This window comes from Mobula birostris, chromosome 4, assembly GCF_030028105.1.
Source record: "Mobula birostris isolate sMobBir1 chromosome 4, sMobBir1.hap1, whole genome shotgun sequence".
NCBI lineage: Eukaryota > Metazoa > Chordata > Chondrichthyes > Myliobatiformes > Myliobatidae > Mobula > Mobula birostris.
In genome coordinates, this window is record NC_092373.1 from 18,226,320 (window position 1) to 18,244,127 (window position 17,808).

General features: G+C 45.1%; 1 protein-coding gene across 4 annotated transcripts in view; it reads right to left on the reverse strand.

Moving 5' to 3' along the window:
* Positions 1–17,808, reverse strand: part of LOC140196181 (mediator of RNA polymerase II transcription subunit 12-like protein) — a 720,072-nt gene that overhangs the window by 583,961 nt on the left and 118,303 nt on the right. For all 4 annotated transcript variants that reach the window (XM_072254957.1, XM_072254955.1, XM_072254956.1 and 1 more), the window contains exon 8: positions 16,633–16,905. In XM_072254957.1, coding sequence (XP_072111058.1) covers positions 16,633–16,905 — 273 coding nt within the window. The remainder of the gene's footprint in view (positions 1–16,632; positions 16,906–17,808) is intronic.

The following is a 17,808-nucleotide window of genomic DNA, read 5'->3' on the forward strand; positions in this document are numbered from 1 at the left end:
AGTAGGTACAGAGGAGATGTCAGGGGTAAGTGTTTTTATGCAGAGAGTGGTGAGTGTGTGGAATGGGCTGCCGGCGATGGAGGCAGAAATGATAGGATCTTTTAAGAGACTCCTGGATAGATATATGGAGCTTAGAAAAATAGAGGGCTATGGGTAACCCTAGGTAATTTCTAAGGTAAGGACATGTTCAACACAGCTTTCTGGGCCAAAGGGTCTATACTGTGCTGTAGGTTTTCTATGTTTCTTTGTATATTGTATGTCGGCATTGTGTCTGCGTCTACCAGTCTGCCTGCATGGCGATGGGTTGGCAGACTGGTAGACAAACTGGCACTTTTTTTAAAAAACCCATACCAGATCACACCTAGTCCAGCGCCAGCCACGTCAAACTGATATTGAAGATGATTATTGGCTTAAACTAATAAAGGTCCACACCTGACCTCGGTGGCAAACATTTCAAAATTCATAGTTTAAAGTAATTTTATTATCATATGTCTCTGTATATTACCCTGAGATTCATTTCTTTGTAGGCATTCACAGTAAAACAAAAATTACAATAGAATCACTGAAGAACTACACACAAAGACTGATAAACTGCCAATGTGCAAAGGACAAATTCTGCAAATAAAAAAAAAAAGAAAGAAGTCATAATGATAAAAAAAAGTACTGAAAATATGAGTGGTAGAGTCCCTGAAATGGAGTCCACAGGATCAGTGATCAATTCAATGTTGAGGTGAGTGATGTTATCCACACCGGTTCAGGAGCCTGATGGTTGAAGAATAATAACTGTTCCTGAACCCACTAGCGTAGGATCGAAGCTCCTGTACCTCCTTCCTGATGGCAGCAGCAAGAGGAGAGCAAAAAGAGGGGAGAGTATTAGGAATAAAGGGGATGAACTTAGAGTATGGATCAGTACGTGGAACTACAATGTTGTGGCCATTACTGAAACTTGGCTGGAGGAAGGGCAGGATTGGATGATGCAGGTACCAGAGTTTAGTTGTTTTATAAGGAATAAGATGGGAGGTAGAAAAGGTGGGGGGAGTAGCATTACTGGTCAGGGATAGTATCATGGCTATAGAAAGGGAGGACGCTGCAGGGGGAGTGTCCACTGAGTCGGTGTGGGTGGAAGTCAGAAACAGGAAGGGATCTATCATTGTGCTGAGAGTAGTCTATAGGCCTCCAAATAGCCCTTGGGACACCGAGGAGCAGATAAGCAGGCAGATTTTAGAATGGTGCAGGAAATACAGGGTTGTAGTTATGGGTGATTTCAACTTCCCTCATATTGACTGGCACCTCCTGACTGCAAGGGGGATGGATGGGGCTGAACTTGTCAGGTGTGTTCAAGAAGGATTCCTGACACGGTATGTGGACCAGCCAACGAGAGGAGAGGCCATACTGGATCTAGTTCTGGGTAATGAATCTGGTCAGGTGGCAGACCTCTTGGTGGGGGAGCATTTTGGTGAGAATGACCACAACTCCCCTAGCTTCAGCATAGCTATGGAAAAGGATAAAAACAGACAAAATGGGAAAGTGCTTAACTAGGGAAGGGCTAACTATGAACTGATGAGGCAGGAACTAGCGAGAGTAAATTGGAAACAGATGTTCAAGAGTGAAAGCACAGAAGTAATGTGGAGGAAGCCTAGGGGCCACTTGTGCTGGGTTCAGGATAGGTTTGTCCCACTGAGAAAAGGAAAACATGGTTGGAAAAGGGAACCGTGGCTGACGAAACACGTGAGGCAACTCGTCAAGAGGAAGTAGGAAGCATATGTTAGACATAAGAAGCAGGAAGCAGGAGGGGCTCATGAGAAATATAGGGTAGCCAGGAAAGAGCTTAAGAAAGGATTTAGGAGAGCTCGAAGGGGGCATGAGAAGGCATTTGGCATGTAGGATTAAGGAGAACCCCAAGGTGTCCTATGTGTATGTGAAGAACAGAAGGATGACAAGAATGAGGGTGGGCCGCTAAAGGATAAAGAAGGCAACAGTGCCTGGAGGCGGAGGAGTTTGGGGAGGTCCTAAATGAATACTTTGCTTCAGTATTCACAAGTGAAAAGGACCTTGATCAGGGTGAGGTCGAAATAGAGCAGGCCTGTGTGCTGGACAATGTGGAGATTAAGGAAGAAGTGTTGGATCTTCTTAAAAACATCAAGATTGTTAAGTCCCCAGGGCCGGACATGGTATACCCCAGGTTGCTGAGGGAAGTGAGAGAAGAGATCGTTGGAGCAGTAGCTATGATCTTTGAATCCTCTTTGGCTGCAGGGGAGGTGCCAGAGGATTGGAGAATGGCAAATATAGTTTCCTTGTTTAAAAAAGATAACAGGGAGAATCCTGGAAACTATCGACCAGTGAGCCTTATGTCGGTGGTCTGCAAACCATTGGAAAGGATCCTTAAGGATAGGATCTACAAGCATTTGGAGAAGTACAATCTACCAAGGATAGTCAACATGGCTTTGTGAAGGGAAGGTCGTGCCTCACGAGCCTAATTGAGTTTTCTGAAGAGGTAACAAAAGAAATTGATGACAGTAGGGCAGTAGATGTGGTCTACATGGATTTTGGCAAGGCATTTGACAAGGTCCCCCACAAGAGACTCATCCAGGAAGTCATGAGGCATGGGATCAGTGGAACCTCGGCTGTTTGGATAAAAAATTGGTTTACAGGAAGAAAGCAGAGGGTAGTAGTGGAAGGAAAGTATTCTGCCTGGAGGTCGGAGACAAGTGGAGTGCCACAAGGATCTGTCCTGGGACCCCTGCTCTTTGTGACTTTTATAAATGACCTGGATGAAGAGGCGGAAGGATGGGTGAGTAAGTTTGCAGATGACACGAAGATTGGAGGAGTTGTGGATGGAGCTGTAGGTTGTCGAAGGTTACAAGAGGATACAGACAGGATGCAAAATTGGGCAGAAAAGTGGCAGATGGAGTTCGATCCGGATAAGTGTGAGGTGATGCATTTCGGAAGGACAAACCAGAAGGCTGAGTACAGCGTTAATGGTCGGTTGCTTAGGAGTATGGATGAACAGAGGGACCTTGGGGTTCAAATCCATACATCCCTCAAGGTCACTGCACAGGTTGATAGGATAGTTAAGAAGGTCTATGGGATGCTAGGCTTCATTAATAGGGGGACTGAGTTCAAGAGTAGAGAGGTCATGTTACAACTCTACAAATCTCTGGTGAGACCACACTTAAGAGTATTGTGTTCAGTTCTGGTCACCTCATTATAGGAAGGATGTGGAAGCTATGGAGATTGTGCAGAGGAGATTTAACAGGATGATGCCTGGATTGGAAAACAAGTCTTATGAGGCAAGGTTAGCAGAGCTGAGACTTTTCTCTTTGAAGCACAGAAGGATGAGAGGGGACTTGATAGAGGTCTACAAGATTATGAGAGGCATAGATAGGGTGGATAGCCAGTACCTGTTCCCCAGGGCACGAATAGCAAACACCAGAGGGCATATTTACAAAGTTAAGGGAGGAAAGTTTAGGGAAGTTCTATGGTTTCTATGTGTGCAGGTCAGTGGGACTAGGCAGAAAATGGTTCGGCACAGCCAAGAAGGGCCAAAAGGCCTGTTTCTGTGCTGTAGTTTCTATGGGAGACATCAGGGGTAAGTTTTTTTTTTTTTTTTTTTTTTTTTTTATTACACAGAGAGTTGTGGGTGCCTGGAATGACTTGCCAGGGTTGGTGGTGGAGGCTAAAACATTAGGGGTATTTAAGAGCCTCTTGGACAGGCACATGAATGAAAGAAAAATAGAGGATTACAGGGTAGTGTGGGTTTAGTACTTTTTTTTATATAAGGAATATATGGGTCGGCACAATATCGAGGGCCGAAGGGCCTGTACTGTGCTGTAGTATTCTATTGTCTAGTGTCTATTTCTAGGAGACAAAAAGGGGAAAGGACTGAGAGGCAGTGAATGTTTAATTTACAGTTTGGGTTGTGTGAATTTTTGTTCCCCCAGCTCCACAGAGATTTTGAAATGGTTCCATAAGACTGGAAAGTTACAAATGTCACTCCACTGTTTAAGAAGTGAGGGAGGTAGAAGAAAGGAAATTATAGGCCCGTTATCATGACTTCAGTGATTGGGAAGATGTTGGAGTCCATTATTAAGGATGAGGTTTCAGGGTACTTGCAGAGACACAATAAAGTGGGCCGTAGTCAGCATGGTTTCCTTAAGGGGAAATCTTGCTTGACAAATTTTTTGGAATTCTTTGAAGAAATAACAATCAGAAGAGACAAAGGAGACTCAGGGGATGCTGTTCACTTGGATTTTCAGAAAGCCTTTGGCAAGATGCCATTAATATGGCTGCATAACAAGATAGCCGATGGTATTACAGGAAAGATACAAATATGGATAGAACATTGGCAGACTGGCAGGAGAAAAAAGAGTGGGAATAAAGGGGACTTTTCTGGTTAGCTGCCGGTGATTAGTGGTCCACAGGGGTGGGTACTGAGACCGATTAGTTTCACATTTTATGTCAATGATTTGGACAACGGAATTAATGGCTTTGTTGTAAAGTTTGCGGACAATATGAAGATAGGTGGAGGGGCAGGTAGTGTTGAGGAAGCAGGGAGTGTGCAGAAGGACTTGGACAGATTTGAAGAATTGACTGATGGGCTTGGTAGTGTAGTGGTTAGCACAACGCTTTACAGTGCAGACAGCACGGGTTCAATTCCCACTGCTGCCTGTAAGGAGTTCGTACGTTCTCCCCGTGGGGTTCCTCCAGGTGCTCCAGTTTCCTCCCACAGTCCAAAGACATATCAGTTGGTAGGTTACTTGGTCATTGTAAATTGTCCCCTGATTAGGCCAGAATTAAATTGTGGGATTGTTGGGCAACACAGCTCAAAGGGCTTATTCCATGCTGTATGCCAATGAATACATAAATACACACATACATTAGCCATGAAGGAATAGAGGGGCCGAATGGTCCAATTCTGCTATGAATTATGGTCTTAGGCTGAAATTTTTTTTCTGTCTATAGTACAGTCCAATACATGAAAAAATACTCTATTACAATAAAAATATAAAAATCAATGGTGAAGAAGGAATAGCAAAGTAATGTTCTTGGGTTTGTGAACCGTTCTAATCTAATGGCAGAGGGGACATAGGTGTTTCTAAAAAGTTGAGTCCTCAGGTTCCTGCACTTCTGCCCTGATGATAGTAATGAGAAGCTGGCATCACCCAGACGGTGAGGGGTTTAATGACGGATGCAGCCTTCTTGGCGCACCACCTTTTGAAGATGTCCTCGGTGGTGGGGAAGCTTGTACCCATGATGGAGCACAACTCTCTACAGTCTATTCCTATCCTGTGCATTGGTGCCTCCATACCGAGCAGTGGTGCAACCAGTCAGAACACTCATCATGGTACATCCATAGAAATCTGCTAAGATGCCAACTTTCCACAAACTCCTAATATGTGTTAGTCACACTGCTGTGCTCAAGTTTCTGGAATAGGAAACTCAGAACAACAAGGCTACAATCTGTTAAATCAACAAGTACAAAAATCCAGCCACCATGCAGACCACTGCACAAACTTTGGGTAGTGTAAGCAACACACACAAAATGCTGGAGGAACTTAGCAGGTCAGGCAGCATCTATGGAAAAGAATACAGTCCACGTTTTGGGCCAAAACCCTTCGTAATGTCTTTCCTATTAATATTGCCACAAATACAGATTACTGTTCTGGTCACCTACCTACAGGAAAGATACCAATAATATTGGAAGTCTACAGAGAAAATTTACAAGGGTGCTGCCAGGACTTGAGAATCTGACTATTAGGGAAAGGCTGAACAGTTTAGGACTTTATTCCCTGGAGCGTAGGATTATGAGGGGAGATTTGATAGAGGTATACAAAATGATGTGGTACAAACAGAGTAAATGCAAGCAGGTTTATCCCCCACTGAGGTTGGATGAGACTAGAGCTAGAGGTCATGGGTTAATGGAAAAGGTGAACTGTTTAAAGAGAACATGACGAGGAACTTCTTCACTCAGTAGGTGGTGAGAGAGTGGAACGAGCTGCCAGCAGAAGTGGTTGAATGAGGGTGAAATTGTAACATTTAGGAGAAGTTTGGGTAAGTACATAGATGGGAGGCGTACTGAGGATATAGGTAATGTATGCGGGTAAAGGAAAAATGGCTGGAGTTGCTTAGCACTCGAGGGCAAGGATGTTTATTAGGTGTGTCAAAAAACTTACAAAAAAATAGTAAAAATAGTGAAAACTGCCAATATTTACGGAACGATATCTACCAAAAAACACAATAGCTCCATACTTTGTCCAGTACGAACTCCTGGCAACTCGCTATCTCTTTCTCTCTCTCTTAGAGCAAAGAGCCCTGTTTATTAGGCACCAGGATGTACCATCTTCAATAACCCACAAAGTTAACTCAAAATTCCGTATCAATCAGAATCATACTACAAAATAAACAGAAGTATCTATCTTAAGTACGCTATGCAAACATATACAAATTTATACATCTCCATTACCAAAGAAATGGAATATTCAACCATGCATGGCAGGAAAGGCCCCAGAAAGCCAACTCGAGTGCATCAGCCCAGTGCAAAACCCATTCTGAGAATATATCAAGGTAAGATAATGAAGTGTGTACACTCAGAATGACAAGACAATGTTTGTGTGTGTGTGAATGCACATGTGTAAAGAGTGCATTTACTGAGTGTTCTCTGCCACATAACCACCCTCCTCTCCTGCAGCGACGATGTTCGGCAGCCGAGACAGGTAGTCGGCAGTAACAGTTCCTCTCCCTGCTTTATGGTGGACAGAGAATTTAAAGGGTTGGAGCTCCAGGTGCCACCGTGTCACCCTGGCATTGCAGCCCTTCATTGTCTGAATCCATGTCAATGATCTGTGGTCTGGATAAAGGTCAAACTCCCTGCCAAGGAGATAACACCACAGGCTGCCAAAGGCCAACTTAATGGCCAGACAACACAGATAAAAGTTGCTGGTGAACACAGCAGGCCAGGCAGCATCTATAGGAAGAGGTATAGTCGACGTTTCGGGCCGAGACCCTTCGTCAGGACTAACTGAAAGAAGAGCTAGTAAGAGATTTGAAAGTGGGAGGGGGAGGGGGAGATCCAAAATGATAGGAGAAGACAGGAGGGGGAGGGATGGAGCCAAGAGCTGGACAGTTGATTGGCAAAAGGGATATGAGAGGATCATGGGACAGGTGGCCTAGGGAGAAAGAAAGGGGGAGGGGGGAAGCCCAGAGGTTGGGCAATAACGGATGGGGTACGAGGGGGAGGTGGGGCATTAGCGGGTTAGATAAGTCAATATTCATGCCATCAGGTTGGAGGCTACCCAGACGGAATATAAGGTGTTGTTCCTCCAACCTGAGTGTGGCTTCATCTTGACAGTAGAGGAGGCCGTGGATAGACATATCAGAATGGGAATGGGACATGGAATTAAAATGTGTGGCCACTGAAAGATCCTGCTTTCTCTGGCGGACAGAACGTAGGTGTTCAGCGAAACGGTCTCCCAGTCTGCATCGGGTCTTGCCAATATATAGAAGGCCGCATCGGGAGCACCAGACGCAGTATATCACCCCAGCCGACTCACAGGTGAAGGGTCGCCTCACCTGGAAGGACTGTCTGGGGCCCTGAATGGTAGTGAGGGAGGAAGTGTAAGGGCATGTGTAGCACTTGTTCCGCTTACAAGGATAAGTGCCGGGAGGGAGATCCGTGGGGAGGGATGGAGGGACGAATGGACAAGGGAGTCGCATAGGGAGCGATCCCAGCAGAAAGCAGAGGTAGGGGGAGGGAAAGATGTGCTTAGTGGTGGGATCCCGTTGGAGGTGGCGGAAGTTACACAGAATTATATGTTGGACCCGGAGGCTGGTGGGGTGGTAGGTGAGGACAAGGGGAACCCTAGTGGGGTGGCGGGAGGATGGGGTGAGAGCAGGTGTGCGTGAAATGGGAGAGATGCATTTGAGAGCAGAGTTGATGGTGGAGGAAGGGAACCGCTTTCTTTAAAAAAGGAGGACATCTCATTTGTCCTGGAATGAAGGGCCTCATCCTGAGAGCAGATGCGGCGGAGACAAAGGAATTGCAAGAAGGGGATGGCATTTTTGCAAGAGACAGGGTGAGAAGAGGAATAGTCCAGATAGCTGTGAGAGTTGGTAGGCTTATAGTAGACATCAGTAGATAAGCTGTCTCCAGAGATGGAGACAGAATGATCTAGAAAGGGGAGGGAAGTGTCGGAAATGGACCAGATAATCTTGAGGGAAGGGTGAAAGTTGGAGGCAAAGTTAATGAGGTCAACAAGCTTAGCATGCCTGCAGGAAGCAGCGCTAACGCAGTTGTCCATGTAGCAAAGGAAAACTGGGGGACAGATACCAGTATAGGTTTGGAACATGGATTGCCCAATATAGGTTTACTATCTCTTCTTTCAGTTGGTCCTGACGAAGGGTCTTGGCCCGAAACGTCGACTGTACCTCTTCCTATAGATGCTGCCTGGCCTGCTGCGTTCACCAGCAACTTTTATGTGTGTTGCTTGAAATTCCAGCATCTGCAGATTTCCTCGTGTTTGCGTTTTTAATGGCCAGACACTCCTTTTCAATGGCGGTATACCTGGTTTTCCTTGGGAGGAGTTTTCAGCTCAGGTAAAGGACAGCTGGCTCTTCCCCAGGTTCTCCTTGTACCAGCACTGCTCCAATGTCTACTCCTGAGGTATCCCCCGGACAAGGAACAGGTTGTCAAAGTCCAGTCTCTGAAGGACAGGTGAGCTCTAAGGGCTTGAAAAGCACTTTCACACTCACCTGTCCACATCACTGGGTTGCTTACAAGCTTTGCAGTAAGATTAGTCAGAGGTGTGGCCAGAATGGGGGACTGGGATATGAACCTGCGATACCATCCTGCCAGACCCAGGAAGGACTTCACTTCCTTCTTAGTGTGAGGTCGGGGACTGTGTCTACCTGTGCTTGAACCTCTCCATGTCCCAGCTGTTAGCCAAGGTATCTGGTTTCCCTTTTTGCCCAATCACATTTTCGTAAATTCTGAGTGAGACCGGCAGCATATTCCTCAGGACCCTGCGAAGATGGTCCAGGTGTTCTGACCATGTCTAGTTGTAGACAACCACGTCATCTGCGTAAGCTGCACTGCAGTCTTCACTGTCTTGGAGCACATGGCCCATCAGCCACTCAAAGGTTGCTGGTGCACAAAGACCAAAGGTCATCACGGTGAATTGAAACAGATCCAGGGGTGTGCAGAAGGCACTGAGGGGTTTTGATTGGTCAGCCAGGGGAACCTGCCAGTAACCTTTGCAAAGGTTCAGTGTAATAACGTAGTTTGCAAATCCAATCCTTCTGTAGAGGCCATCAATATGGGGCTCAGGATATGCATCAAATAAAGAAATGGCATTCAATTTCTAGAGATCAATGCATACCCCCAGGGTGCTATCCTTCTCGGAGATGATCACAATAGGAGTGCTCCACTGACTATTTGAAGGCTTGATGACTCCCAGCTCCACCACGGTCCAAACTGCATCCTTCAGGGCCCCAACAAGTCGTTCTGGCCCTCCATGGCAGTGATGGTATACTGAACTCTGGTAAGGTCTGATACTGATGGAACGTTTCAAGACCTTTGTCAGCCTTGGTCTTGGCTGGAACAACTGTGGAAAGTCTACAGCTCCCTCAAGACGGGAGAGATCAACCTTACCAAGCTCCACAACCCCTTCTGAATCATCAGCTGTACAATTGTCAACGGAGGCAGGAGAACTGGCATATTTCTCACAACTTTCTAGGCCTTTTGGTTCTTCCCTCACACAGACTAGCATCTAAGTTGTAACCCAGCCAATTGTTTTGGTTTTTTGCATGAATCATGACAAAATAAGAAACAGCACTCTCCACCCCTGGATTAACAGATGGAATTCTGTTATTTCCCTTCCTCAGTAACTTGTGTATCACAGGCAATTCTCTCCTCAAAATCATGGCAACTGGTAGTTCCCCCAGCAGCCTCACTTTCATCAAGTACTTGTGGTCATCCAGCTTAAAAATGATTTCTGCCAGACTTCCATTCACCATGGATATACTGTACAGATAACCATAGTCAACACCGAAGGCACGGGCAAGACTTTCCTTAATAACTGATATTGAGCTAAATACCTAACAAAACTTTAACAGTTTTCCCATTAATTTTGACTATTATAAACAGTGGCTCTTTCTCCTCACATTCTGATTTTTTTCCATTACCACAATCATTACTGTCATTATTATCATCATCACCTTCTCCCTCTCTTGGTACATAACACATATCTGGCAGGAGGAGAAGATGGCGGCGTGACGCAGTGCGCGCGGCCTCTCCAGTGAAATGATATCGTATTTGTTTAAATAGGAGCCATGCACAATCCTGATTTGATGGAGACAGACGTGAGAAGCACGGAGGAACATCTGGAGAAACTTCTGAAATGCCTGTTTCTTTGCCGCTGCTACTGTGTGATCAAGAATCTCCGGAGGGAAGGCCCCAAGTCCTCGGCTTTGCCTGTTGCTTGGCGGCCGGGGCCAGGGTCGAAGCACTCGGCAGAGATGGTGCTCGGTGCTGGGTGCTGGAGGACTGGTCGGAGGCTCTAAGTTTTCGGACAGACCGAGAGTCGGACTGTGGTCGGATGCTTCCAGGATGCTGCATTGGCAAGTTTGTGGTGCTGGAGGTTCATGGCAGGGAGAGTTTTTCTTCCTTCTACCGTCTGCGTGAGATGTTGGGACTTTCGAGAGACTTTGAGACATTTTTTACCGTGCCCATGTTCTGTTCTTCTATCAAAGTACTGTATTGCTTTGCACTGTTGTAACCATATGTTATAATTATCTGGTTTTTGTCAGTTTTTCAGTCTTGGTCTGTCTTGTGTTTCTGTGATATCATACTGGAGGAACATTGTATCATTTCTTAATGCATGTATTACTAAATGACAATAAAAGAGGACTGCGTGTTCTCCTAATCTAATCTAACACCTGACAATTTGGGCTTCTTGACAGGATACACAGAGGATTTATGACCTGGCTGCTGACAACGATAGCAAATAAATTTTTATAAAAAACTACCAGAGGTACTTTGCCCTCGATCTTCCCACTACCTAATTCCATAAAAATTACCCAGAGAGTCCCTTGGGGGGTTAGAGGCCCTGTTGCTTTGGGAAAATAGTCATGATGGCGCCCCTTGTGGACACTGGGGAACTGCAGGGCAAGGCAGGCTGCAGTGAGTCGATCTGTGGGCTTGTGCTTATGAACCCATGTTTTAGTGTCTGGAGGAAGAACCCACAGCACGTACTCCACAGCAATGTGTTCTTCTTGGATTTCTGCTCTGGTTGAATTCATTGCCAGTAGAGACTCCCTCGGGTGATGTTACGTCTCTGTGGGTGACTCCCCAGTGGTAGAGTACTGGAACGGAAGCTTTCATGATAGGCTTCTGCCAAGATATCAAATTTAGCCAGCAGCGCCTCCTTCAGGTCAGGGTAACTGTTGGCCTCTCTTCATCCATTGCAGTATCGGCTTCAAGAGCTTCACCTGTCAGTTGGTGCACCAGCTGGCAGTCCCACCCCTCCTCTGACCATTGCCATATCCAGGCCATCCTCTCGAACCCGAGGAGATAGCTCCCAATATTGTTACCTTGTTGAATGACAGGCATTTTGAGATTCTTCCAAGAACTCTGGAGTTCTTTCCTAAAAGCATTATTTCTCCTCTCCTGGGCAGACAAAAATTGTCTGAACATATTTTCTGGGAGGGTTCAGAGGTTATGCCACTCTACTCCATTATTACCCTCAGGGGGTTTCCGCAAACCCACTCTTCTCCCAGTTAAACGCACCCCTTTGCACCTGGCCATCCCACCACCGCCACTATACATGGGTCATGACCAAAGGAAAACAGCTGGAGTCACTTAACACTTTAGCTCATGGGTGTTTATTCGGTGTCAAAAATCAAACTTTACAAAAAAAAACAAAAAGAAAACTGACAATATTTACAAAATGGTTTCTAACAGAAAGCACAGTAACAGCTCCATATTTTGTCCAGTGTGAACTCCTGGCAGCCCTGATCTCTTCCCCCCACCTGCAAGAGCAAAGAGTCCCTTTTATTCAGCATGAGGACATACCATCTTTAATTACCCTGAAAGTTAACTTAAGACTACACATAACTTAGAATATTATGCACCCCATAATGTAGTTACAATCATATTAAGTACAATATAGAAACTATACAGATTTACACATCCCTATTACTAAAGAAATGGGATATTCTACCATGCATGGTGGGAAAGGTGCCACAAAACCAACCCAAGCAGATCAGCTCAGTTTCAGCCCCAATATACTGGGGAAGACATTGAAGTGCGTACACTCAGCGTATCGACAGCAGAATGACAGAGCAACTGTGTGTGAATGTGCATGTGTAGGGAGTGTGTTTGCCGAGCAAGCTCCATCACAGAGGGATACAATCCAGGTGAAGTCAATGGGGCTAAGCATGGACTAGATGGGCTGAAGGGCCTGTTTCTGTGCTGCAGTACATTTTGACTTTATTTGCTGCAATTAAATATTTTCTATCCACATCCATTATCAGAGAGAAGATGATAAATCTCTATCTCTTGTCCTCATTACGTGGGAGGACACAATGAATGTCATCCAAATGCCATGGGACTGTGAATATGTTTGTGGTCACAAAAGCAAAGTCAAAACAGCTATATTGCTATTTTGTATTGGATTACATCTCCTGAGCAAGAGCTTTCTCACAAAGTGAAGAGTGAACTGCTTCTAGATTGGAAGCCTGCATTAAGTCCAAGATGAGGACTATCATGAGTCAGTTATAAAGCACAACTTGATAGGCTGTCTTCTTCATTACATTTTGATTGACAATGACAGCTTAAGAGCCTCTTGAGTAGGATTGCCAGTGTAAGTGACTCAATTACAAGTGCTTTGTGCACTTCTCTCTCTTTAGAAGTGATTTGCAATTGCCAGGAACAGGAGGAGGAGAGGAGAACTTGCAGGCAGTGACAGGTCAGGGGAAGGGATGTTTAAGGAAAAGAGAGGAAAAGAAGGATGTGGGCATGTGCTGCACTGGAGAGGGTGGAATTTTTCAAATCTCCTTCAATGGACACACTAGCATTCTCCACCACATCCTCCATCCATTGGCAGAATAGGCAATCCAATTTCGGACAAACAAGCCCAACGCTGGACCAGATCCTGTGAGTGAGGCATACTTCCTCACTATAGGAAGGATGTGGAAGCATTGGAAAGGGTACAGAGGAGATTTACCAGGATGCTGCCAGAGATTAAGGGAGCTAGGGCTTTACTCTCTGGAGAGAAGGAGGATGAGAGAAGACATGATAGAGGTATACAAGATATTATGAGGAATAGATAGAGTGGCTAGCCAGCACCTCTTCCCCAGGGCACCACTGCTCAATACAAGAGGATATGGCTTTAAGGTAAGGGGTGGGAAGTTCAGGGGGGATATTAGAGGAAGGTTTTTTACTCAGAGAGTGGTTGGTGCTTGGAATGCACTGCCTGAGTCAGTGGTGGAGGCAGATACACTAGTGAAATTTAAGAGACTGCTAGACAGGTATATGGAGGAATTTAAGGTGGGGGATTATATGGGAGGCAGGGTTTAAGGGTCGGCACAACATTGTAGGCCGAAGGATCTGTACTGTGCTGTACTATTCTATGTTCAACCATATGCCCGACACTAGATTACTAAAGCAATCGCTCAACTTGGAGCTTAGAAGGAGATCGCCAACAAAACAAAGATAACATTACAATAACATTCCTGAAATATCCTCATAAAGTCCAACATCTTCTCTGAGCCATGAAAATTCTCGGAGGAGTGTTCAGAAGTGTTCAAGCTTTTGTGATATGGAAACTAAATAAAAATAGCAGAAGGAATGTATTGCCCACCAAGCATCTGCTAACTTGTGACAGAGTCAGTAGATCACACAAAGGAGTCCTCACCCACTTCAGGAGTCACAGATCTGGAATGGAAGCAATCTGAGGTACTCCTCCACAATCATACTTGACATGAACCCATCTCCCACGCTGTCAATCCCTCCCCAACACCCACTCCACCCTACCCCAGCTGTCGTTGGTCTGTTCAGGGAATGGATTGGTTTTGGACCTTACTGAGGCCTACTCATGAGCTTTTCAATCTGCCAACAATGAAAAAGCTCCATTACTCTGAGAATGAACACAGGAGAATGCTCAAGAACATCTCCTTACCAGTATCAAAAAGGGGTTTCACTCTCGACATTGCAAGTAATCAACCTCCACCTTAAATGTACCCAATAATTTGGCCTCCACAGCTGTCTGTAGCAATGAATTCCACAGATACACCACCCTCTGACTAAAGAAATTCCTGATTTTGGCCTTAAAGAGGTGTCCTTCTATTCTGAGGCAGTACTCTCTGGTCCTAGACTCCCTACTTAGGAAATCTCCTCTCCACATCTACTCTGTCTAGTTGTTTCAAAGATGAAAGCTCTCAACCTGAAACACCGACTGTTCATTTTCCCCTAGATGCCACCTGATTTACTGAGTTCCTCCAGCATTTTCTGTGGGCTGATCCAGATTTCCAGCATCTGCAGAATCTCATGTCTCTGGTACTTGCTAGGGAAATGATGCCCAGTCTAACTGACACACAACTTGAGCCTCTCAGTATGCCTTGTATCCCTTTTGCCAATCAACTTTCCAGCTCTTAGCTCTATTCCTCCCCCTCCCGTCTTTTCCTATCATTTTGGATCTCCCCCTCCCACTTTCAAATCTATTACTATCTCTTCTTTCAGTTAGTCCTGATGAAGGGTCTCGGTCTGAAACGTCGACTGTATTTCTTCCTATAGATGCTGCCTGGCCTGCTGTGTTCCACCAGCATTTTGTGTGTATTCCTCTCAGTGTGCGATTGATTTGAGGCCCCGTTAATTCTTCTCAAGTTCTCTCTCCAAGAGTACATAAGGTATATCATCAATTATTCTTACCAGAGCAGAATATCAGATATTTCCTTGAATTTCCCAAAAAGCTCTAGGACAGGCTTTTTCCACTGAGGTTGGGTGGAACTAAAAACAGAGGTCATGCGTTAAGGGTAAAATGTGAAAAGTTTAAGGGGAACATGAGGGAAAACTTCTTTATGCAGAGGGTGCTGAGAGTGTGGAATGAGCTGCCAGTGGAAGTAATGCATGTGATTTCAACACTTAAGGAAAGTCTAGATCAGTAGATGGATGGTACGGGTATGGAGGGTTATGAATCTGGTGAGTAGGCAGTTTAAATGGTTCGGCACAAACTAGATGGGCCGAAGAGCCTGTTTCTGCGCTGTACTTTTCTATGACTATGATTCTCCTTAAACTTCAATCTCTCACATGTGCACTCTTAACATAAACTTAGTGTTCAGAATACTACTCTACCTGAAAGAATGATCCCCTACAAGCAAGTGGTGCTGCTTTCTGTAAACCAATATAGCCACTTGAACTCAACAGTTGCTGCAAATGCCCTTTCCTCATTCGTACCTTCAGAGAGGAGGCACACACTCAATATTTCAAGAACAGCTACCTTCCTTCCGCCATCAGATCTCTGACTGGACCAGGAACACTGTCTCACTATTGTTGTTCTCTTTATATATTTATTTATTGATTGATTGATTGATTGATTGATTGTAATTTGTAGTATAGTTTGCACATGGCACTGCACTACTGCCACAAAACAACAAACTTCACGACATATGTCAGTGAAAATAACTCTGACTCTGGTGCCGTAAATCTAGAGCAATGCACACAAAATGATGGAAGAACTCAGGAAATTAGGCAGCATCTATAGATGGGAATGAACAGTTGACGTTTTGAGCCAAAACCTTTCTTCATCTGTTATTGGTAACATATTTAATATATACAAAATATGTTATATCATAGCATGTCATATTGTAGCATAAGGTTGTATCATATTTAATGTTATATTTTAGTATTAAATTAATTAGATTATGTTTATTAATACTAATACACTATGTAATATAGTATAACTACAATTTAACCATAAAAAGTAAAAAATTACAGATGCTTGAAACCTAAAATAAAGCAGAAAATGCTCTAAATCAAGGGTTCCCAACCTGGAGTCCATGGACCCTCGGGTAACGGTGGGGTCCATGGCATAAATAGGTTGGCAACCCTGCTCTAAATACTTAGCAGGTAAAGCAGCATCTATGGAGAGGGAAGCAGTGGTAACATTTTGGTTTAACGACCTATCTGTTGACACCTTCCTGCCACTTTCCATCTTCATGGCTTCACTAGATGTCAGCTCCATCATGGGCTCTAGCCTCCGTGGTATCCAGGATATTTCAAGGAGCGATGCCTCAGAAAGGCGGCATCCATCATTAAGGACTCCCATCACCCAGGACATGCCCTCTTCTCATTGCTACCATCAGGAAGGAGGTACAGAATCCTGAAGGCAGACACTCAGCGATTCAGGAATAGCTTCTCTCCCTCTGCCATCAGGTTTCCGAACCCATGAACACTACCTCACTACTTTTTTTGCACTACGCAGTTAACTTTACGCACACACTGTAATTCACACTTTTTACTATTATACCTTGCAATGTGTTGCTGCCACATAACAAGTAATTTCACACCCGGTAATGCCAGAGAGCTACAGAAAGCTCAGAGTTACAAAAGCTGAGACCATGTTTTGAGGAGGCACTCACCTGCAACATGCAACTGAGACCGTAAACTAAAGGACGATGCTGTGGGCACGAATGGAAATCGGAGAGGGCCGGCTGCACTGGGCTCATGATGGCAGTGGGAGTAGCAGGACTGGGGGCTGCCAGTGCAGGGTTACTTGCTCCAATAATCATATGAGGCGAATGTGCAGGAACAAGGTTTGAAGAGCTTTCACTCAGCAGTGCAGAAAGCCTTCTCGCACAGAAATAAGCAAGGCGACGGGACAAGTAGGCCGACTGGACAAACTCTTCTGAATACTGAAAGAAAGGGAGAAATCAGTTAGTCAGTGCTAGATCACATTTTGTAAAGACCATAAGACATAGCAGTAGAATTGGGCCATTCGGCCTATTGAGTCGGCTGCAGCATTTCATCATGGCTGATCCGTTTCCTTCTCAACCCCATCCTCCTGCCCTCTCCCCATAACTTTTTATGCCCTGAGAAATCAAGAACCTGTCAACCTCCAGCAAAGGTCTGGCCTCCACAGCCACCTGTGACGAAGGATTCCACAGATTCACCAGCCCATGGCTGAAGAAATTCTTTCTTATCTCCATTCTAAATGGACATCCCTCTGTCCTGAGACTTGGCCCTTTGGCCCTAGACAACACCTCCAAAGGAGGCATCCTCTTCATATCCACTCCATCTAGGCCTTTCAACACTTGATGGGTTTCAATGAGATCACCCCTCATTCTTCTGAATTCCAGCGAGTACAGGCCCAGAGCCTGCTCAAATGATAACCCTTTCATTCCTGGGATCATTCTCTGGAATCTCCTCTGAACCCTATCCAATGTCATCACAGCCTTGCTTAAATAAGAGGCACAAAACTATTCACAGTACTCCAAGTGAACCCTCACCAGTGCCTTATACAGCCTTCACATTACAACCTTCCTTTTAAAGTTACAGTGGCCAATCTTTCTGCATTATTCCACCTCCTTCCAGGGCCAAATATGGCATTACAGAGCCATAGAATTGAATCATCTCCATCATGGGCACAACATCGCCGCCAACAAAGGCATCTTCAAGAGGAAGTCCCCCAAGAAAGTGGCATCCTCCATTAAGGACCACCAGCAATTCAGCATAAGCCCCCTTCTCATTACTACGATGACGAAGGAGATACAGGAGCCTGAAGACCCACCCTCAATGCTTTTAGGAACAGTTTCTTC